Raw genomic sequence first — 24,788 nt, forward strand, 5'->3', positions numbered from 1 at the left:
GTCTCTTCCCCTCAGGCTTCCCAAATAGTGGACCCAACCAACCAAATGGCTTAGTGAACCCGAAGGTTCATCACCGAATTAACCAAAGCCCTGCACCGGACCCTGTCCTGGGCCAACAAAATCCAGTCTCCTTCAACTCCTATCTCCCATAGATCCCGCCTGACATTATCCTCCCATCTACGTCTAGGTCTCCCCAGCGGTCTCTTCCCTTCAGGTTTCCCAACCAATACCCGGTGCACACCTCTTGTCCCATCCATGCGCGCTACATGTCCCGCCCATCTCATTCTTCTCGAATTAATCACCCTCACAATACTGGGGGAGCAGTACAGATTTTTAAGCTCGTCATTGTGCAGTTTTCTCCAAACCCCATCGTCTTCTCTCCTTGGCCCAAATATCCTCCTCAACACCCTGTTCTCAAACACCTGCAATCTGTGTTCCTCCCTCAGAGTGAGAGACCATGTTTCGCACCCATACAAAACAACAGGCAAGATTATTGTTTTGTATACTTTAATTTTCAGGTTCTTAGAAATCAGACGGGAAGACAAAATATTTTGGACTGAGAAGTAGCAAGCATTTCCGGAATTTAGTCCCCTCCTAACTTCCTCATGAGTGTCATTTTGATTTGTTAGTCAGATCAGGATCTGAGTGGTAATTTTGCAGAGTCAGTGTACTGGTGACTCACTACTCGCATACTAACATATCACAAAGCCTGGGACGAAGTCTCTGAGAGACTAGGCTTCTGTTACAAGTGATCTTTAATGTTCAAATATTTCAGGTTATAAACGTTTTGCGGATAAAAATATCTTGGAGATGGTCTCACCAATTTTGAGTGTCAGGTCATATTTTACGAATTCCATTTTGAGCAAGGCTGAAGTTTCATACGTACCTACTTTCATTCTGATGTTGTTTCACCTCATTTAGAAGGCTCATTGTTGACGTAGTTAATCGTGTCTGAAATGCTTGCTAAAAAAAAAAGAATGGATTAGTTATTTTCTGCAAACGGCCCATATAAATCGTAAATATATTTGCAAGAGAAGTTATCTTCCTAAATGGAGTTTAAATTTCGTACTTAAACACGAAAATAAATCTCGCATTTACGTATATTTTCTAATTCCAAAGTACTTCTGAGAAAAATCTCACTCTAGCATCTCCTAATACTTTAAAAAAGTTTTAATTTAAATTAATTTAGTTGTCTTTCTGTTATAAACGTGGCATTGAGTTGAAATTTGAAAACACATATTACAGGCGATGTTCGAGGTATCCAATCACATCAGAACCCTGATGATGGGGACTGAGTTGGTTCCCGAAACGTCGGTTTACTACGGTAACCATCTGACGCTACTGATTGCCAGAGAAGGGTTTATTGATTGTACTCGTCGTGAAAGTCTCAAATCCTATATCATACTAAAATATTAATTTACGCTGAAAATTATCAATAAATTTAAAAGAGTTGATTGAAAAACTATGAGACTGTGAAGGAAATAATAAGTAGCTTTAGGTCAAATTTAAGAACAGAAATAACTTACGTAATTTGAAGGATAATGACAATTACATTTGCCAAATTTTATCAATTTAGATCCAGTTACTGATAATTTTGTGGGTATTTTCGTATGCGAGAGCAATGCACTAAGACCTTGGTAAACAGCGAAGTACTTGACTTAGTAATTGTTTAAAATCTCAGCTTATTTATTCACTATAATCTCTGCGCTCTTCGTGGTTATCCACAGTCTTTTGTCTTTTCTGCATAGCAAAATTGTGGCAGGAACATTCGAGATTTTCTTAAACCACATTTGAAAAAAAGTAAATAAATAAATCAATGTTGACCTTAAACAGTGTTCACATTTGAATATAAAAAATATAAAATAACTTTCAGGGTTACAAATTATGTTCATTTTATAAATATTTAATAAGTTTCTACCGGTAAGGGTGCAGCCCTCATCTCTCTGAGATCAATGTTGCGGAAGAAATCACATAAGAGTAACTCCTCCACAGAAGGAAAACGTCGCTCAGGGTGACGGAAGATGAAATCCAGTACCTCAACTACCTGCAGGATTAGAAAAGTACAGTCATTCAGTGATCTAGCGTAGAGGCCGAGCGAATAGTGCTCGCGCTTGCGCAAAGGACTGATTTTCGTCGCGTGAGATGGACTCGTCCTAAACACGCGCTAGAGGGGTGTAACCTTCAGTTGTTTTGTAGCTCTCGCTGTGTTTAGTTCGGCGCGTCACCGCAGCTGCGGCTATGCGACCCCCACTACTACCGAACTCCCCTCTCTCGGCTTACACATCGCGTGACACCGCTACTCCAGCGACCTCTACAGTGGATAACTCAGGTTTGATAACCAGTACGGTCCACAGACCAGGAGAAAATCCCTGCTAGGAATTCGTTATACGCGCATGCGCAAGATTTCGCCGTGAGTGACGACCGATACTAAAAGCATACATTCCACAACCACTGAACGAACAACAGACGGCAGGCTTGCATGTGTTCTAATGGCTATAGCTTTAAGATTAGCTCACAGAGGCACAGCGATTTAATCTAGAATATTATCGCAACACCCACAGAACACATTAGAGGTGCACTCACTACACGCTACTCTCAACTGCTTGATGTTTTCAGTCTATGTTTAGTAGCGTAAAACTGTGACGTATCACACTTCCCACCAATAGCAGCCCTCTAGTCCAGCTGATAAGTAACATCCCCCCCGCACCGCACCAGAAACGACTTCCCCTTGCAGGGTTTTTCTCGTGATCTGTGGACAAGTTCGAGCGACTTTTCATCCCAGTACGTAACCTCATCGTCTAGTGGGTACTGGGAATTTCCCAGGCATAAAGCGCTGAACACTGACACCATCTGGTGCCAAGATCAAGAACAAATAGGAGCTGAGTCTCTTTCCCCTCCTCAACCCTTCCCCACCCAAACAACCGATCAGCGCACGTAGCGACATTTTTACTAAGTCTGTCAAGGTGGAAACCACTGTGCTGTTTTCACGTTTGCAAAACACAAGCATAATTATTCTACAAATCGCCCACTTCTCACGAAAATCAATACGAACCGTGGAGTCTTTTATGTCAAATCCCCAGCTTTAAGTATTGTACCATTATGTGTGTGTAAACTTTCGATTTAATATAGTCTATGGCTTCAAAATTCAAGATTGAAAATATATATGATAGTACGTCATTTAATAATACGCAAACTTTGTCAAAATTCTTTTAAAATGGATATCAACATCAAAGATTTTGGAAAAACAATTTTAAAAAATAAATCAACGTAGGGTACGAAGATATATATAAAAGGATAATATTAAAAATCACAGAAATAAGAAATTATAGTGTGGATTAGATTAAGTTGGTTCGAGATAGGGTGGACTCTTGTTAACGTGATAATGAAAAATCGGTATTTCATATAAGATGAGACTTTCAGTATTTATTTTAATGAAAAACTGACCTGAGGGTAATTCTTGAGGTCAAGAAGATGCCCCTGGCTTGGTTGTGGCGTGCACAATTCGTAGCCAGCACACATCTCAAACAGCACGTGCCCTGGGGAGATAAGTCAGAGTTACGTCTATTAAGTACGCGTAATATGATTATTTATCTTTTCCTGCTTGACGTAATATAACGTAACATGATACGAGTAGCAAATCCCAAAACTCCCGTCAGTCAAATCGATTATCGGTTTAAGTTCTTGGCAGGTTTGTTTAAAAATATTTGAAATTTTACCAAAGCATATTGTGTCTACTGAAGGCGGTTCGTTCTTGGCTCGACTCCATATTATCGGGTGGACTCGTGATGTGTGTCCTAGCAACGTATTCTCTAGCCCTGCCAGCCTGAAACAAATGAACGAGATGTCAACAGCTGTTATGTTTATTTTATTTATTTAGTGTTCTGTCTGACGACAGGTCCATATGAACAGGATCCTTCCATCCTTTTCTCGGACTGGGACCTGTTCATATACGTTCTTGGCAGATGATCCAGAAGTGGTTTGCCATTGCCTTCTTCTGTGTGTGAACGGAGTAATTGTTGGGATGCCACGGAGGAAAACTCCGTGTTGCCTAGAACACGGCCTTGCCCGACACAAGTTATAAATTCGGGCACCGCCGGGAATCGAACCCGAGACCCCAGGATTACAAGGCCAGCGTTCTAACCGCTAGACCACAGTGGCCATCATTTATTTATTTAGTGTTCTGTCTGACGTCAGGTCCATATGAACAGGATCCTTCCATCCTTTTCTCGGACTGGGACCTGATCATATACGTTCTTGGCAGATGATCCAGAAGTGGTTTGCCATTGCCTTCTTCTGTGTGTGAATGGAGTAATTGTTGGGATGCCACGGAGGAAAACTCCGTGTTGCCTAGACCACGGCCTTGCCCAACACAAGTTATAAATTCGGGCACCGCCGGGAATCGAACCCGAGACCCCAGGATTGTTTATGGTTTATTTATCAGCGCTGATAATAACTCAGTTTCTTGCGTCGGGTGGTAAAATGATTAGGGAATAATGCACTGGAAATGAAGATGGCTGTCTGCGTATTATAGTCTGGTAGAAATTGGCCGATGTTACTGAGATTCTTACTGTCATCGCAAGGGTAATGCCTCTGAAACGTCGGTAAACGTCTAACATATCAGATGACAGCCATGAGAAACTGAAATCTAAGCAAGATCCTTCTTGCGTTCATGTCTCCGTACGTCTGTAGACAACTTAGACTTGCGTGGTTGAATTATTTCGTCTGAATTAATTAAACAGATAACATTTTTGTAAATGTAGGACTGTGATGTTAAAATAGCGTAATTTCGCAAAAGTACATTGTTTTGTTGTTAAAATAATATATAACTAACTAAACAGTATGAATTTTTATAAAATTATGAATGAATTCAAATCTAAACTGTCTGAAAGATAAAGTCTTGTACGAATTCTGTTTCAAAGTGGATACCAGCCACGTTCTTTAAGTTAAAACACATATTAACCTACTCAGACATTACTTTTCTTCTATGTCCTTTGGACAAAGATACGATTAACCAATGTGGCCTTCAGAAATGTAAATGTTGCCGAAAACTGCTTTAGATAATCTTAAATTTATGGGTATTTCACTATCATAGAAAAATCTACCGTTCATTTGTACAGAATCTATAACTGGCATGTTCGTTATTACAAAGATGTTAATAAAAATATCATCTAAACAATCGCTTTATTAATCGAACACGATTCAGCAGAGTGAAGAATCTTGGAAATTAAATGTTACTAAATGAGGTGTAGTTAATATGAATCTGTTAAGAATCAAGCTGTACACGACAGATGGGATTACCTGGCGACTCCGTTCTGTAGTATGATGTTTCCGGAATGGAGATGACTACACGGCGGGAAGCCACGGTTTTTGAGGAACACCAGCGCCTCTAGTATCTGCCGCCCTAAACGCTGCACCTGAGAGACAGGCAGCCCCGCACTACGCTGTCCATATTTCTGACTCCAGTCATCTTGCCATCGACTCTGTGAAATTAACAAACTCTCTCAGCTCTAATTATACAGGGTTATTCATAATTCCCTGAAACATTACAAAAAATCGCTAGACTTCAATGGTGCAATGAATGGTAACTTAGGACATGCCGATAGAAAGAGAAACTCTCCAAGTTTATTTTACATACCTCATAGACGCTCTATGTGACGTGGCTGACGTCAAGTCGATAATCCATTTTCGACCACACCAGCTGCGGCATGTCACGATCGATTTGTGAGATGGCAGCGATAAATCAGCCAGATCCCGTGGCAGAGGCTGTACCCCCTCACAAGAAGAGATCACATGGCGTCAGGTCAGGTGATCGGGGTGGCCAACGAAGTATCGCAAGGTTATTGAGAATTTATGAGGTATGTAAAATAAACTTGGAGAGTTTCTCTTTCTATCGGCACGTCCTATATTACCATCCATTGCACCATTGAAGTCTAGCGATTTTTTGTAATGTTTCAGGGAATTATGAATAACCCTGTATTTATATGTGACTGGATCATGTCGCCGGAACTTGTCAGATGGCAGGAAGTTTGTCTCTGGGGTATTAACGTGGTGTTATTTCTAAGGCGAGATTAAAGAATGGATAAGTTAGGTGACCTGAATTTGACGAAAGCGATTTAAAATAGTCACTTAGATGTGTAAGAACCGAAATCAGGAAAGTTTTAATCATGTCATCTCTATTAAAGTTACAAAGGGCGTATGATCACTAATAAATATCATCTGTGAAACCAGATAATCGGAAGAATTTAGAATCGTTTTAATCAGCAATTTTGTTGATACACCCTTCTGGCATGATGCCTTTGACTTATTAACTCTGATAAACCTATAAATAAAATTAATTAGCCGAAAACGTTATTGAAATTTACTGAACACGAGACAATCTTGGGTCTTCAGAGATAACATGGTTTATAAAGAATGAAGAAAATAAATAGCACAGAAGCTATATCAAAAGTAAAACACAATATTAATTTTAAATTATTGGAATATGGATCAAAGAAAAGATAATAAACATACATATAAAAATAAAGATTTAATCACAGAAAAAGATGATGAAAATATTACTGTGGTTAAAATTTAGACTGGTCCAGAAAAAATGTTAAAATCGAGCTAATGAAGGAAACTGTTTTATCGACATAATTAAATGAGTATATAATATATGCTGGAAATATGAGCTTACTCAAGATACCCACATTTCAAGAAAACAGACATAGAATTTACTGTGAAAATTACTGAGTCATCAGTCTAACCGCCTGTTAATATTTAACACGATAATTCGTAAGATAAGCCTAATATTTTTAAAATATATTTTCCTGACCTTGAAAAATGTTCACTGGAAACCGACAGCTTTAAAAGTTAGTAAATATTCGTTTTTATTGATAGATTTTCTACGTCTCTACCTGAAAACAGCGATTATTTCCTTAAACAGCATTAACCAGCTGATATTTGTAATTGTTTAAATGTTGTGTATTCTTAGCGATATGGATCGAATTATTAAATATTATTTTGACGAGCTTTGGCTTTGAAGGGTTAATGTAAATAAGCCATGGAAATAACAGGAGAAACAGGACAAGCTTTCAACATGACCTTTAAAAAATGCTGTCGTCCTGTTTTAAGTAGAACCAAAGCACACCTATAACGCAAAGAAGCAATAGTCTACCGAAAAAAGGAGTGTGAAAATGTGGCCTTTATAAGTCACACTTTACGGTAGCCTATTTAACTGTTAATAAAACATAAAATAAACAGACATTTCCAATAATTAAATTACTACTACTAGGCAATAGTAACAGTATAAATGGTTTTAAATTAAGTTCATTTCAATTATAATAACAGAAAACAAAAAAATGTAACATGTAAACACTAGCTACTTACGTAAATTTATTAGAATTCGGACGAAAGTAATCACAAAAAAACCACGGTTATATTAAATAATAAATCAACATTAGTCTATAAATAATAGGGCGGTAAGAGGAAATGTAAATTAATATTCCGAATAAAATTTATTTGTCAAAATGTGCTATTTACTGAAAATCTATTCACAATTTTATAAAGAGGCCTCTGTTAGCCGATTTCACGTCTAATACGGTATTATATTTTTATTAATTTATTCTATTATTGATATTATTAATTTTAATTGTGTATTTATTTTATTTTTATTTTCATTTGTTTTTTTCCAAAATATTAATGCCTTCGGTGTTGACAGATACCAAAAAATTAATAAAATCAAGCTATTTAATTTAATTATGGTTTATATAAAACAGGAGGGTAACATACAAAGGATTCCTTACTTTGTAGATGAGATCCTTGAGACTCCCTCTGTTGTTAAAAGGTAGAACCAGGATGACGTAGGTCTGTCCGGATACGTCACGAAAGTCCAGGTCCAGGACGGGATAAATGTAGGGATGCTGGAGCGCCAGGAACAGTTCTAGGATAGTGCTTCTTGTGTTGGCGTTGCATTCAATCGCGCAGTTGGGACTCAGAGGTACCAGAGTCAGAAGTCGCTCTGTCTTCATGGACGTGTCGTTAACCACGAACCAATGCTTGTCCACTCGTGAGCCTAGATAAATCGTATGACGCTAATAAGTTCATTTCATCTGAGTAATGTGTAAAAAGTGAGATTTAAAGTTCTCACGGCTGTGAGTATGAAGATGACTGTTAATATCAGGGCAGTTAATCTGATTATTAAGGCAGGAAGCACCTTCGAAACGTCGGTAAAATTCTACGAGGCAACATGGCGAAACAGCGCAGAAGATAATCATCTTTAGCGTTTAATAAGACGAACGACTCAAACCGTACTTGATATATAAAATAATATTTTAAATAACACCACTGTCCTTACGTCATTTAATGAAAGAATAATTGTATGATATTTTCATGAAATTACCTCGTATATTTTGTTCTTATTCACAAATAAAATCTTGGGTTCAATGTCATCCAATTTACGTAAGGCGTTGTGGACATGTCCCCATAAGACCAACATGGTTATCTTCACAGCTGCGAGAACCTCAAATCTCTTATCAATATACGTAATTTCCATAATTAACCATCACTACAAATACACAAGCTTAAGTTTTAAATTTTTTCTCTAATAATTCATTTGTTTCTCGTTTGCTAACTCAGGCGAAATGAGAGTGATTCAAGAGGAACTCAACTGGGATCTTAAATCGACTTATATCTGAATCACCAAACACTGGATTCTTGTCTCGAATAAAGTAGCCAACATCTTTTTACACTTCCGCGTTAGAATGGAATGTAAGTCCCCTGAGGGCCTGCGTCAGTGGTCCTAAACGTGAAAAACAAGGAGGGGGGAGAGACGAAGTCTGTACGTCACGATCTATGCGCATGCGCTGCTCTTTGGTTCTTGACGGTGGTCGCTACGTGTAACTAAACTTTCTGCCTCAGTCTTTCTTCGACTGTTGTCCGTGACTCACGGCCTTCAATCCGATGAATCTACGCGGACTGACATCTTTCTGTTGCGAAAAAACTGAATCACTTCGACGGATGTGGAATGTGGGACGTCGTATTTTATAGACTACCACACGTCAATCCGTTGGATTAACGTTTATAATGCAAGTAAATTATGCCTTAGACCAGTCGTATTCAACCTGGGGTACGCGAAGACATCTTAGGGAGTACGTGAAATTTAAAAAATATATATATTATTTTATGATAAACACTGAATAATCTGTAATGTAATTTATTTAATTTATTTTAGATGTGGATTATATATTATGTATAACTTGAATTATACACCAATAACTTTGGGGGTACAAAGTTGAAGAGAAATTATATCTGGGGGTACGCGAAGACATCTTAGGGGGTACGTGAAATTTTAAAAAAATAATATTATTTTATGATAAACACTGAATAATCAGTAATGTAATTTATTTAATTCATTTTAGATGTAGATTATATACTATGTATAACTTGAATTATACACCAACAACTTTGGGGGTACAAAGTTGAAGAGAAATTATATCTGGGGGTACGCGAAGACATCTTAGGGGGTACGTGAAATTTTAAAAAAATAATATTATTTTATGATAAACACTGAATAATCAGTAATGTAATTTATTTAATTCATTTTAGATGTAGATTATATACTATGTATAACTTGAATTATACACCAACAACTTTGGGGGTACAAAGTTGAAGAGAAATTATATCTGGGGGTACGCGAAGGCATCTTAGGGGGTACGTGAAATTTAAAAAAATATATATTATTTTATAATAAACACTGAATAATCAGTAATGTAATTTATTTAATTTATTTTAGATGTAGATTATATACTATGTATAACTTGAATTATACACCAACAACTTTTGGGGGTACAAAGTTGAAGAGAAATTATATCTGGGGGTACGCGAACAAAAAAGGTTGAATACCACTGACTTAGACCAGGCTTCTAATGGAATCGTTGGATTGCGTGACACAAAATTCGCGAATGACACGCTTTGAGCAGACTCCTACTGAACCACTCTCATAGCACAGTTTCAAATAGTGGTCGTTGGCTTTGTTTATTTTAACATATATCTTCCTGAAAATTCCTGAAAATCTAATGTCCTCTCCACCTCACAAGTTCTTGTTAGAGATTGTAGGAAATTATAAATTACAAATTTGATGTGACCTTCAATGGCTTTCATAGAAATTTCTACAGCAGTTCTCGTAATAAAGTAGGTCTTCCCATGAGGGAAATTAGAGGCTAGGAGATCGGGTGGGCCAAAGGGTTCGTATTGATTGAGATTCTGACCGTACCGATGTCGTTGAGGTGGTGTAGCAAGGCGTATCTTGAACAGGATCGCAAATAGTGTTGACAAGCGTTCTGCGCCCTCTCGCGAGATTTTCTTTCCAACTCCATGCGCTCGTGTACGGTGGAATCTGCTTCGAGGGCCGTGTACTCGTACCGACCTCCATGTCTGTGTAGGAAAACAGATGCGTAGGCTATTTTTATTAATTTTAATTTATTTCACCTTGTTTATCTTCGTCGTTACCCTACACACTTTTCCCAAACCTGTCCGGTTTTTAATTATATATTAGATGTCACCACACTGCATTTTTTAGGGCAGAACAGAAAATCCCATGTAAGTGAAAACAGCTCAGAACTCGCAGCGTAGCAAAGATTGTAACACCTGTACTGGTGACTTACATCCGTGCAGTAAACGAGGCGAAGTACTTTCGTGACCTTGAAATATGATTTAGAGGCGGAAAATATAGCTTTTTAAAGCTGACCCCAAATATCCTGTCTCGACATGATAAAATTAACCACGACAGTCAGATGAACTGAGGACATACAAGACTGGACACGTGGGTAATATCGTGAATAGTTTTTGTTTTTTTTAGTGAAGGGTGAGTGAGGTTATATTAACTCTTCAAGAGTCAAAGTTAATTTTAAAAACAATGGATAGTCGATTGTGGTTTTCTCAGATTAAACACTGTATAGTTCTGTAGGTGGTTACCGACGTTTCGGTGAAAGAAAGATGGCGGAATTCCGTTATTGCGATACGTTACTAACGACCTACAATACTACATTAGAAAAAAACATTCTTGGATATTATCCATCATTTAATAAATAAAATATGAAACGTAAAACGACGTTTCGGAGATGGGGCTCTATCTCCGTCTTCAGGTTTCTACTCAGTTGGGCCCAATAGATAGAGCTAATCCCTATCTCCGGACTAGGACCTGAAGACTGAGATAGAGCCCCATCTCCGAAACGTCGTTTTACGTTTTATATTTTATTTACTAGATGATGGATACTATCCAAGAAAATTTTTATTCTAATGACTCATCACCATCGTCAAGAACTTTTAGATTTGATATAAAATACTACAATCGATAACATTACATATATCGACATCCTGTTCTTTCGGTCACATCTGAAAATGTCTGTTTACAAATTTTATTAAAATCTGAATAATTCAGTTAAATTCATTTAAGTTATATGCTAGATAGTAGCTAAATTTTACCAAATACAGTCAAGCACTGTGAGAACAGAAACGGGTTTTTTTAAAAATAAATTATTTATGAAACCAAGAAATAACATTCTAAACAAAAGAGAGATAAAATTTACAACAGGAAACCTACAGAGTATGGAAAGTTAAATTAAAAGGAAGTCTAATTAGAGGAATGTCATAAAATGTCTATAAACTAAATGTATTCATTAAAATGTCATATTCCAGCAAATACGATTAGCAGAAGAAATATTACCAGTGGCATTTTGATATATATATATATATATATATATATATATATATATATATTTATAGATTTATATCTTATTAGCGTAGTGGTAAAACATTTGTTGAGATAATAAAATATGAAAAAAACAATTAAATTTGTTATTAAACTACGAATGCTTCATTAACTCTCTGAGAACACGAAAGTCTCTCGACTATTTCACAGCCTGGATGTTCATTGCCATGTTCACAAGAGACAATTCATAATCTATCTTAATCCACGTGAATCCATTAGTAGACCTAATTGCATGAGCAGATTATTAAAATGATATGAACCGGGATTGAAGGGCTTAGTAAACCATATGAAACACGTGGAGATTCGTGAGTGGAGTTGGTATTTACAGAATAAAACTCAGATGCGTAGTCACTGAGTTAACCTGCTCGGGGCCATAGACAGAGTTAAATATTTAATCCTGTAATATATACACACTTCGGTAAGCCATATTTTTGCAAGATTACCCTTTTTATGTATTAACGCACTGGCCTGACGTTGTAAAAGCATACACTTTCAAATGACCTCATTGCTTTTCTGTCTTCTGGAATAAATCGAATGATTTGTTTAAAAGAGACTACAATTTTACTGCTGAAGAGTTGCCAACTTTATCGTATATTTCTCGTTGCGGGAAAACAAGTGACGATTATTATAGATGAACTTTCCCTATCAACAGTGTAGGGTTTATTATATAATAAACTTATTTTAAAGCAGAAATATATGCGGTTTAGCAGATCTTGAGACATAACACTTTGTAGCAAAGTTCTTGAATCTCTCTTAAATTTTAAAAAAAATTCCTAGCTTTTCGTGCAACACGGAGTTTCATTACCGTGTTCAAATTAATCTGTGCCAGATGAATCCATCGAAATCCCACATCGTATTTCATTTAGAAATATTTTAATATTATTCTCTATTCCAACTTTAGGTTTTCAATACGGTCTCTTCCCGTAAGGTTTCCGAACCAAAACCTTGCAAGCGTTTCTTAGTTCCTCATGCTTTGCTACATAACCCGCCCATCTCTTCATCTTAAATTTATTTTTCAATGTGAATATATGATACAAGCAGGCACATATTAGTAAATTCACATGCACAAATACACAGCTGTCCCTCCCAAAGGAAAGACATTATTTTAAATATAATTATACGCCACATGTTCATAAGAGCGTAGCTAAGCACATATCCACCTGCTAACAGACAAGCTTGTTTTGAATTACTAATTGGACAAACAGGAAAACCTAAAATAATTACCACAGAAATATAATATTTTCTGACGTAACAAAATCACTAAGGTCTGCTGGCTCCTGTAACTATTGACAAAACATTGTAAACGTCACACACTGTAAACAGTGACTATCGAATTTTCATTTACATAATAAAAATGACTTGTAAATCTATCTCTAGCAAATGTGAGAACATGAATACATTTTAATATTCCTAATATTTCGTTTCAATATAAAATACTATTATTAGAGAAATATAAAGGATTTAACACAAATCCGAGCACTTTTGAGGGTGACCTCAAAATTAAAATTACTTTTCAAACTCAAAATACAGTCTGATAATGTTTTTGGACAACATTTAAGGAAATACGAGGTGCGATCGGAGAGTTTCAAGACTGCGCCTATAAAAACCGGTACACTTATCTCAGGTATTAAATTCATCCATCACCCTCGAACTAGATCCCCTGGGAGTGAACACAACGATCCCAGCGCCGCTGCCAAGCCTGGAAGCATCCCTGGAAATCTTTCTTTGTCAGCCTGTCAAGCACCATCTGCGATTCTGCCTGAATCTCTTCTATCGTCTCAAATCTCCTTCCCTTTAGCTGAATTTTCATCTTTGGGAAGAGGAAGAAGTCACACGGCGAATAAGGAGGGTGCGGGATGACGGCCATGGTGTTTGAGGCCAAAAACTGCCGAACTTTGAGGGCGGTGTGCGCTGGCGCGTTGTCATGATGCGTCGCATGTGGAGTTCTTCCTTTAGAATCAGCTGACAGGTGCCATAGCCTATCCCAACAACGTCGCACAAGTCGTTGATGGTACGACGTCGATCTTCGTAACATTTTCGGGCGTTGTGCTCGAAGATGGTCGTCCAGGACGCTCGTCATCATCGACAAAGGTTCGGCCATTTTTAAAACGTGAATGCCACACAAAAGTTTGTGCACGACCCATTGCTGACTCCCCAAATGCTTGCTTTAGCATTTCATAGGTTTCCGTAGCCGTTTTGGCGAGTCTTTGGCAAAATTTGATGCACACGCCATTCCGAAATCGCAGGAGGGTCGGTGTAATGCACTACCAAAACGCCCGTAAGTAAGAAACAAATGCTAATTCGATGATGCCGGCTGGCACACTGATTCACTATGAATGTAGGCCGCACCCCCTAGCGGCAGAAGCTCGTACTACATCCGGTTCGCCCTCTACTGACACAGTCTTGACACTTTCCGATCGCACCCGTACCTTAAGGAAGTGTTTGAATATCGGAGTTCTTACTGTGGTCTGTATTTGGTTTCAGCTTCTACTGTAGTAAACTACTTCGTACGTGACAAACCACCATTAATCTTGTTCTAGTATAGCCTATTTATAGCCTGGCACTCTGAAATCTACCTTCTTCAGGTTTCCAGTTACAGGCGCAACCCAGACTTCGCATGGGAAACAGAAAATCAAAGAAAGTTATTAATTGCATCTTATCCGAGTATCTAAGTTACTGTCACCGGTTTAGAACATTGTTTTCTCAGTTCCCAAACAAAATACAAATCTTCGTGGCGTGTATGCTATGTTACGTCTTGTCCTATGCTATTTAAATGGATTAACAATAGTCTCCTACTGGAGTTGAACCCGGGATAGTAATACATGAAAAAACCTCTCAAACTTAATTCACATGAGCTGACTAAACGCCATGTATCAGAGTTATTTCCACAAGCTGACAGTTGCCCAGATATAAAATAAGATTCTTTGTATTTTATGGAACCAGAAGGTTAATTTCGTATTCATAAGTTTCCAATACTGATCTCTTTTTTTATTAGGACGCATCGACTCCATAAATTCACACCATATTTCTTTAATATCAGTTTTAGTATTATCCTAGGTATATAATACTGTCTCTTACACAACGGTTACCGGACTGCAGTTTGTATTTGACTCTACTGTGAGCCACCTGACGTCAATTTACTTAACCACAATTAATGTTTATTTAATTTTTCCTCTTTCTCGTTTCCTATTGGTTATCTGAATGGCCTGTCCCAGATTAATTGCCCATTTCATAACCATTTTAAATTTATAATTTATTTAAATGAGATCTCATTAATCAGAATACATGATTCAGAATCATAAGAAATCTTAAGTGATATATTCGCCTTCTTCAGTCATTTATCGTGGGTCCCTAAATTAATTATCTTTATTATATATTTTTTCTGAAATAATTTTCAATTTGTGTTTATCTGTTAATCAAATATCAAGCTAAAGCCATAATAAGCAAAAAGCGAACATTCAGCATCAGTAGTCAAACCCGGTCTATGTAGATGGATTTTTAAGGGTGGGAAGTAAAGACGGTGGTCCCATGACGTAGATTTACGAACATTATACGAAATGTTTCGTAAACAAAATTCAGCGGCTATTTCTAATTCATGTCTATCATGATTCTCTGCTAGATGTCTCTAGCAGACAAATCAGAATTTAGTAAAAAAAAACTGTGCAGAGGCAGTGGGCTTGTCTCTATTCACAGATGGGCACTTCAAAAACAAAGAAACCTCCCACATCGAAGGAAACCAAGGCCCGAACTTGGGCTATAGCGCCATTGGATGGATGTAACCAATAAATTACCAATTTAAAAACAGATTAGAATTTTATTTTTTCACGACGGCTAATAAAAAGATGGCTTGTCTTCTGGGTCGTAACGTTTTGTAGTCTGGAAGACTTTTAGCGACGTTTCAGAGGTGTTCATTGCCTGATTACAGTATCCTAAATTTATTTTAAATTTCGTTAAAAATGATTATTCTTCGTGTTTCATAAAAGTTGAGAATTTCAAATGTTCAAGAAAGACTACGACATTGAAAGCGACAGAGAGAGAGAGAGGGGGGGTATTAAATGAGCTACTGAATGCTAGTGAACTTTATGGAAACAGTTGAAGTTAAACGTAACACGAAATAACACTACCGTTGTCAAGACAACTATTATCATTTGTAACTTTGGTAGCAAAACATGAGACAGTGTTAATACGCATTGCAAATAACTATTCATTCTGCTGTTATAATGTTGACATGAACGGAAAACAAGACAGGTATTCGATAAAAGAAAAATACTATATAACTTGTTACTGACAGGTGTTATCAACAAACGTACAATCATAATAGCAACACGTCATAATTTTTGCCTCGTGATCCATAAACGTAATCACAACTTACATATGATTGACACTGATATTGTTTTCATTGAAACTAATAATTTCCTTCAGCACGCAGACCAAAATAACACAAATGATGACAGCGAAACCGAATTCTGTACGTGTATCCTTTAATGTAAACGAAACGGGTGACAAGTAAATTAGTTATCAATTTTATCAACATTTAAAACTTGTGTACACTCTGATACAGGAAAGGAACACACAGTATTTTATCTGAATATAATAAATGTTTCCCTCTGTAACAAGCAACTCGACAAGATAATGAGTGGATCTCAAGGTGGGCTTCTGTGAACATTATAACGAACATTCGAGTTATGCAAATAAAAAGCAAAGAATTTTCTTGATTTGGGTGTCGGGCTGTAAGATTTTCTACAAAGTCCCTCCAATAGGAAGTATGTTAGTAATACAAAAACTAGTATTAAAATATATTAAAATTGTCCGTCAATCACAATAAAGTAATATAAGATAATTAAATGGTTAAAATATTATCCTTTGTTCCGTATCGAGTACTCGATTTACATATGGAACATTCTCGACATGTTTCGGCTTTCATAGAGCCGTCATCAGGTGTATGTTATAAACTCTTAATTCAATTACTAATTTTTAATTTTTAATTTTCTTATCATTTCTTCGTTTTTCATATTGTATCAACATTTATTGTTGTGTTATATATCATTGATGCAATCGTATTGTCGGAGTGATGTTAATGCTGCGTATATTGGTCAGAGAAGTAATATCGAATTTGTAAGAGGAGAGATCAGAAGTACATCATATCGGAGCGAGGTTGGTTATTGACTCTATGAAAGCCGAAACATGTCGAGAATGTTCCATATGTAAATCGAGTACTCGATACGGAACAAAGGATAATATTTTAACCATTTAATTATCTTATATTACTTTATTGTGATTGACGGATAATTTTAATATATTTTAATACTATTTTTAAATAAAATCACAATATGACGCACCTACAATATCTAATACAAAAACATTCTAAATAAGAAAAATTACGCCCACAAGGCGTTATAACTCAACAAATACCAACATCGACAAAACTGTTCTAAGATTAGAAGAAAATTATTGTAATTACATAACGATATATCACTCACCCATTATCAATGTCACAAGATGCGTCTGAGATCACATTTCCCGACTTGCACAAACACGGAAAAACGTTAATCCAGCTCAAATAAAATGACACACTTCGTTTTATCCTTCTTTTACTTTTAATCCCACCATCGACAGTCACTGAAATCTGTTTTCTGAGAGGCCTGTGAAGATCACGCCTAGGAAAATGTCCACATTCAAATCCTGGGCATCGGGAATTATAAACAGGCCCAGTCTGACTGGTTAACGTCGGAGGTTCGATCATGATACACGCACACACAAGACCACGTGCTGTATGATTCTGAGATCAACACACTCTGCCTAAACAGGATTCATTGACTTTAAACCGTCTGTAACGCACTGTCTTATTTGTGATCTATCTATAAGAACACCGTTTAAACATAATGCAACACTGTAATTTAGGCTTTACGATGTTCTAATTTATACATAATTAAACACAGACTTAACCGTGTTTAATAAGCCCACCCTTTCAGACATTACAATTTGTCCTTTTAACATCGGCGTTAAATACCAATAAAAGTTCGATATAAAATTGTTCACTTCTCTTTTAAATCTTCTAATCAAATCTCTGATTTTATTTACACAAACCTTAAAAAAATATATCAATTTAAGAGACAATAATTAAATATCATTCATTCAAAAGTTTACATTATATTAATTGGTTTGAACAAATAACTTTTCTGTAATGCCCAGTGTGAAAATTGTGATAAATAGCTTAATAATTAAATGGTAACACCCATCAACTGATAACTATGTTATAATATTAAAAAATATCACATTGGTATGGTTAATATAAACTGCAGTCATATTTTACATGTAAATTCTGATATCTTCGCAGAATTCACAATCTAATCAAAATTTCGTATTTTCCTTCCATCGAAACGAAATTCCCTTTAGTATATCTTATTCAGAATTACACTTAACAACACTTGGCTATCATTATAAAACCAAACTTTAATGTACATTGTGTTTAAAAACAATTAAAAAAAGTTTAAAATAACTTAAAATATATCTTGCAGAGATAATGAAATAGCCACAATGACACGACACATTTTTTATGAGACGAAAATAATAATCACACAGTACTAAGTTGTATTATAAAAAAGGAACTTATTTTTGAAATATTTCATAATATGTAGCAAAGAAAACAGCCGACTGACTCAAGGCGGATACAATTGTATTTCACTCTCCGTGAACTCTGACTAGTACGAATTTCTCTGCGTCAACGAGACAAACTGTTGGCGAATGAATACAAATATCCTGAATGATGAACTGTTCTGCCGTACTGGTGATCACGAAGAAAGGAAAAGTAGATCACACACGCCAAATATTTTCACTTTTTGTACACAACTGAGTAAAAGAAATGTATTTACTCTGCCTTCTACGTGTATACATTCAAATATGCAAGACAGAACACGGACTATAAAAACTTCATTCTCTGGATTATTTAATAAAATCCGTAAGATGTTATTCAGTTTTTGAGAATCGAGAAATACGAGTCTATAATATGGAATATTGCAAAAACGAAATTAACCTTCGCCATATTTCGTACGAAAAAATTCGTGTTCAATACCGTTATTATATTTTCATGCATTGACATCAAGATTCTAAATACATATATTTATTTTACAGTCTATACACAAACTTATTTAAAATAATGTTGTTAAAATATGTTATGTTATAACATAATATACTTTATACTGTAAATGTTATAATATTTTAACAACATTATTTTAAATACGTTTGTGTATAGACTGTAAAATAAATATATGTATTTGATTTAACACAAACATGACGCACTTAAGATGCAAAAAGATTCTAAATATTAATTACAAATATAATACAGCGTCTTCATTATATTAAAAATAAGGATTTTCGTAATAAAACTATTAAAATCTTAAGAATAAAATGCAAATATTGTAATGAAATTTATAGCAATTTACAAACAAAATAAATTAAAATTAAATTATTTGGTTATTCCGTCAAATCACAATGTATTTAAAATAAGGTAATTAAAATAATTAAAATATCATTCTTTGTTCCATATCGAATAATCGATTTACAATTGGAACAGTTACAACATGTTTCGGTTGTATTAAACCATCATCAGGTGTAAAATTATATTAAATTTAAAACTCAATTACAATTTTTTACAATTTTTTCGTAGTGTAGTTTTGGAGGTCGTGTCCAGATATTTTCATATAATGGATCAACTTTATTGTTTGAAGTGATGCTTTTGATGTTTACATCGGTCTGAGAAGTAAATGATTCAAAGAAACATTATTGAATATGGATGAATATAGAAAACAATTAAATAAATAAATAATATTATAAGGAAAGTAAAATAAAACATACCAGAGATGAAATAGTAGACAACACAGTTGTGTCTGGAGGTGATTCAGAAGTATTACTGTATCCGATCATGGTTTAAAACTGAATGCGGTTGCTAATTATTTTAATTATCTTATTTTAAATACATTGTGATTTGACGGAATAACCAAATAATTTAATTTTAATTTAATAAATCACAATATGACGCAACTACACTATTTTTAAAAAAATAAAAAACAAATCGAATCTCTCCTAAGACAGAATTAGAGTAGAGAATGTAAAGTTTCTGAAATTTGTTCACATTTTGTAAGAGAAAACACGATCTAGCTGCACTTCCTAGGTTTTAAACCAAATAGAACTTAAGAGAATAAAAAGACTTTTCCAACACTGACCTGTCTGTCAGGGCGAGCTAAAATATTTCCCGCTGACTGGTAAAAGACAGGTTTACGTTAGGACTTCCAAATACTACAATAAAATGGCACATTAACAAAATAAAAACAAATGTATCATTGTACCAGAATAGCAAATGTTTATCTAAACTGTTTTTAAGCTAAGTTACTGAGCTTTCCATCGAAAAGTATGTTTAGCTTTGAGGCTAACAGCAGAGGAGATTAATGTATACTACGAAAGAGAGTAATGACCCGTATTCAGGAAGAAACACACACAGTTTAAATAATGTATTGGGGCAACGAACACTCCTACAAACGTCCCCCTCCCCCCCCCAAAAAAAAAACTCATTTGTTTCTATCCTGAAGCTAGGAGAATTGTTATATTTCTACACTGTACTTAATATTAAGTAGGACGACCACAAATTATATTAAAACTTTTATATTACCCGTAAAAATTTACGGGAGAATGTAGAACAGTAAATATACATAGTAATAAATATTCCATAAAGTTCACATTCCACTAACAGCGTCCTTTTTTTTTATTAAATTCCAACATTGTGAAACTACCAACAAATTCCATTTATGAAAGAACAAAAATATAATCAACTGATTAACTTCTTACTTACATAAACAACGCTACATGCAGTCATAGATGTAAGAGTAATCATGAGGCATTATGAAGTAAGAATCAGTGGCTTACATGAAAATAATTTTCCGTAAGTAGTATGGAGTAGCCGATGGAAAATAAGAAATATTTCAACGCGATGTTTCACGTTTTAGTTCGATAAACAATGATGCAATTAGAAAGTTTGTTTATCCAATTCTTTGGAAACTAACTCGTTAAGGGTCCATGTGTCTACAAAAGTTAGGTGACTATAAAACCAAACAATTACCACATCTTACATCAATGTAAACACATTCACTTCGTCTCGACCAACTTTTTGATTGACAATTGTTTATACTATGGGGACCACACGCCCAACAATTCAGAGCCCAACCTTGACTTACAATCGCCTCTCCCAATCCTACGTTTCGCCAAGAAATCGCATGCTTTTTTTGTTACCTTGAAATTAAAAATGCCTCTACTAGCCAGAGGACTGGCTTCACATTGATGTTATCTTGGTATGACCTTGACCTAAACATGGCCTAACATAATCCAACCTAATCTAACCCAACCTAACACAACCTAACTTACCTAATCTAACCCAACCTAACCTAACACAACATAACCTAACCTATCTTAATCTAATTCAACCTAACTTAACCTAAAATAACTCAACATAACATTACCTCTCGTAACCTAATGTACCTAACCTTACCTAACATAACCTAACCTAACCTAACCTAACCTTACCTAACATAACATAACCTAACCTAACATAACCTAACCTAACCAAGCCTAAGAAATCGCATGTTCTTTATTATGTCATTGAAATTTCAATTGTCTCTACTAGGTAGACGATTGGCCTGACACTGATGTGACCTTGGCATGACCTTGACCTGAAATTGACCTAACTTCGAAATGGCAATCGCCTCTACGGTTCGGCAAGAAATCTCATGCAATTTTAATGACCTTTAAATGACCTTGAAGTTTCAAATGCCTCCACTAGGCAGAGGATTTGCCTGATATTGATATGACCTTGACCTAACCACCCCCTTGATTACATTAGAACAAACCCTGAAATTTCTCTTCTTTGAATTATTTCCCTCCAGAACACATTGTTATCAATAAAATCAACTTGTCTTCTAACCTCGTAGCGACAGACCCGATATATATAGCACATAATGTCAGTGATATTGATGGAACAAGCTTGTACAGTTGCCACGGAGTTGTTGGGACACTAGGTATAGAGACGTCGTGTCTGTTCGGAAACCATGCTGATTTGGGTTTTCGTATACCGGAAACCAGCAGGTTCGCATAGAGGTTTATCCCGACTACTTCCGCTCGTGTTCCGTCATGTATGCATCCGTAAATGTGGACGGTTACATGACCCTCAGCCCAAGCAGTGCGAACAATCAGAGCCATTGTGTTCGAGGGGTTTTCTAGTGTCGGTACAGCAGATACCTGTATTCACCGGTATTAATAACAGACCTTCTGTTTCCATAAAATAAAGGAAATTTCTTGATTAGCTTAGCAACTATTATCTACTCTATTCCTCGGAGTTAATTGGTAATCGATCCCGACCATAGTCACAGTTTCGTCGACAATAACCTAAGAGACAAATATTTTAATATTTTCCGTCAAATCACAATTTTAATAAGATAATAAAATATATAAAATATTTAAAATATCATTTCACGTTCCGCATCGAAAGATCGATTTACAAATTAGAACGTTCCAATTTGTAAATTTTTAAACGTGAAATGATATTTTAAATATTTTATATATTTTATTATCTTATTAAAATTGTGATTTGACGGAAAATATTAAAATATTAACCTAATTCACAATATGACGCAAATATACTACCTAAGAGACAAAGAAACAGTTTCTGAACATAAACTACGAGATGAGAAATGTTATTCACTATATCTCAGCTGAATGTAACGTTTGATCTCAACTTACAAATTACTTTTCTCACATACACAGAAACTTTACCATCTAACATCGCTTTCTGGTCGAGTTTCAAAGGTAAACAAAAGTTTTCAAAAATCCAATCTCTCGACATTATCATTGTTTTTTTTTTGTTTTTTCATTGAAATATGAATTACAGAAGTCAAACGTTGATAAAACATCTCTCAATTCTGTCTTCTTGCGATAACATAGCAGGGATATTTGTTTAACGACCAACGATCATGGAATTCACGTTGTATGTCTCCGGCCATAACATCTGAAGTCTTAAAAGATTGACCCGAAAAAATAGATGATGTTTTCAATTTGTGATCGGACGCAATACATGAAAATTACAAACATCTACAACATCAAGAGGAAATATATGAAGTTATAGAAAATAATATTGAATACTTAAGAGAAAACCTACACGTTTTCTGTTATTCGTTAAACATACGAAGATGTCTGTCTTCTGGGTTACAGCGTCGTGTAGTCTGATAGAAGTTTACCAACGTTTCAGAGGTCCTTTTGCCTTGGTAAACTACTACCAGACTACATGGCGCTGTAACCCAGAAGACAGACATCTTCAAACTCACCGCCGTAAAAATCTCAAAACCTAATTCGTTATATGTGGCTGGATTCTTAACACTAAAAGTTAGTCCATCATAATTATAACAAATATTCATAAATATATTTATTTTGTACAGTCTATACACAAACGTTTGAAGTTTATTGGTGTTGTAAAAATTATATAATATTAAAACATTTTGTTGTGTAAAATATTATATTAGCGCTCTTAATCGTAAATACGATTTTACATTATATTTTTTAGCGTTTGTGTATAGACTGTACAAAATAAATATATTTAATCAAACACAAACATGACGCATATAAGATACAAATATTCATAAGTTGTAACTGTAACATAATTAAAAAGAATCTCGAATTCTTTTTACATATAGAAGTAACGTGCAGTATATTCTAATGTAGACTGCAAATAAACATAGAATAATCAGTATAATCATGTTTCTGTTAAATATTAAATCCAGGAATATTAATACAATAACATTTTATCTACTAATAAGCGGGATCTCGACATGAATGAAATTTCTGGTTCCATAAAATAAATGAAATTTTATTACCTGAGCGACTATTAATTTTTAAATAAGAGCTCTGTTCCAAGACGTAAATCAATTAGATGATCAGTAGCCATATTAATAATTTCTTTCAAATTTCAGATTTATTCAGTTACTTCTAAACCACTTAGATTTTAAAATACTACGAAAATTGTTGTCTTCTGGGATGCTGCACCGTGTAGCCTGGTAGAAATTGACCGTCGTTTCAGAGGATGCCCTGATGACGGAGACAGTAAGTACCTTCAGTATTTTTCATTATATTTTTATTATATGTTTTGTATCTTCTGACGCCAAGAAATTGAAGTGTTTCTGACGTCATAAACACGCCCAACTGGTTTGCTTATGAACGCTAAAAATCGAAAATATCGTAAAATTTCTAAGTACGCCTCAATGCTACGGTATGCAAAGAACATTAGCCCTGCAAGGTCGTTATCCTCATTTTTAGTTTACGTTTATTTATATTGTCTCACCACTTATTACAATAAACACGTCGCTGCATATAATTAAATCTTTGTCAAGGCTTGACATCTTTGTCAAAAAATTACAGTTTCAACAGAATAAATGTTTCTAAAAAGAATTTTTGGTCTGTATATCGAGTGTCTATCAACATTTTTCACAATAACCGTTCAGAAGTATCTTTCTCAAACAATTTTCAATCAATTTTGTTATTAAACATTGTTCGTTAACATACTTCGCCTTGGTGTTTATCCACCATTCAGTATGTCTGCTTTGTTCATCCTTGAATCAAAAAAATATTTTAAAATTTTTCCTTTATTCCTTTTGTTTCTTATGATCATTCAATCTCAATAAACTTTGTTGTGTTCATTTACAAACATCGTGTCAGGTAGCAGAGTGATCAATCACAAACTAATCAATATTTATAAGTCTCTGTCAATATTCAATTCCTATGATTTTATCACGTCTTTGTGTACAATCCTTCTACGTTCAATGATTATCCACTACTGACGTGTAATACTTTTTCTGACACGTGGTAATATACACATTTGACTCAAGATATTCTTTCTCCCGTTGTAAAAATTCTATGATTAAGAATGCTCTCGCCTTAAGAGTAACATTACAGCCTTCTACTTAACGTATAAATGTAATTCACAACCATTCTAGAGGACTTCTGGCAA

At 35.3% G+C, this 24,788-nt stretch overlaps 2 protein-coding genes across 22 annotated transcripts in view; one reads left to right on the forward strand and one right to left on the reverse strand.

Annotated features, from left to right (window-relative positions):
* The window catches only part of Slob (Slowpoke binding protein), a 543,833-nt gene that overhangs the window by 348,439 nt on the left and 170,606 nt on the right, over positions 1-24,788 (reverse strand). For 10 of the 21 annotated variants that reach the window (XM_087354943.1, XM_087354941.1, XM_087354942.1 and 7 more), the window contains 7 exons: positions 10,250-10,410; positions 7,782-8,050; positions 5,299-5,480; positions 3,717-3,823; positions 3,445-3,536; positions 1,919-2,044; positions 887-963 (listed from right to left, as the gene is read on the reverse strand). In XM_087354943.1, the coding sequence (XP_087211069.1) occupies positions 887-963; positions 1,919-2,044; positions 3,445-3,536; positions 3,717-3,823; positions 5,299-5,480; positions 7,782-8,050; positions 10,250-10,410 (1,014 nt within the window). Of the gene's footprint in view, positions 1-886; positions 964-1,918; positions 2,045-3,444; positions 3,537-3,716; positions 3,824-5,298; positions 5,481-7,781; positions 8,051-10,249; positions 10,411-17,226; positions 17,822-18,059; positions 18,078-18,355; positions 18,462-24,788 lie in introns of those variants that run through there. The other 11 variants (XM_022077801.2, XM_087354935.1, XM_022077802.2 and 8 more) reach the window with 6 other exon arrangements.
* Positions 1-24,788, forward strand: part of LOC110836532 (nose resistant to fluoxetine protein 6-like) — a 94,841-nt gene that overhangs the window by 12,319 nt on the left and 57,734 nt on the right. Inside the window, exon 2 of the mRNA XM_087354931.1 lies at positions 23,755-23,884. The gene's annotated coding sequence lies outside the window, so the exon portion shown is untranslated. The remainder of the gene's footprint in view (positions 1-23,754; positions 23,885-24,788) is intronic.

The sequence above is a fragment of the Zootermopsis nevadensis genome, unplaced genomic scaffold (genome assembly GCF_977971745.1).
Source record: "Zootermopsis nevadensis isolate Lab colony 2312 unplaced genomic scaffold, Znev_1.0 Znev_ptg000024l, whole genome shotgun sequence".
Classification (NCBI taxonomy): domain Eukaryota; kingdom Metazoa; phylum Arthropoda; class Insecta; order Blattodea; family Termopsidae; genus Zootermopsis; species Zootermopsis nevadensis.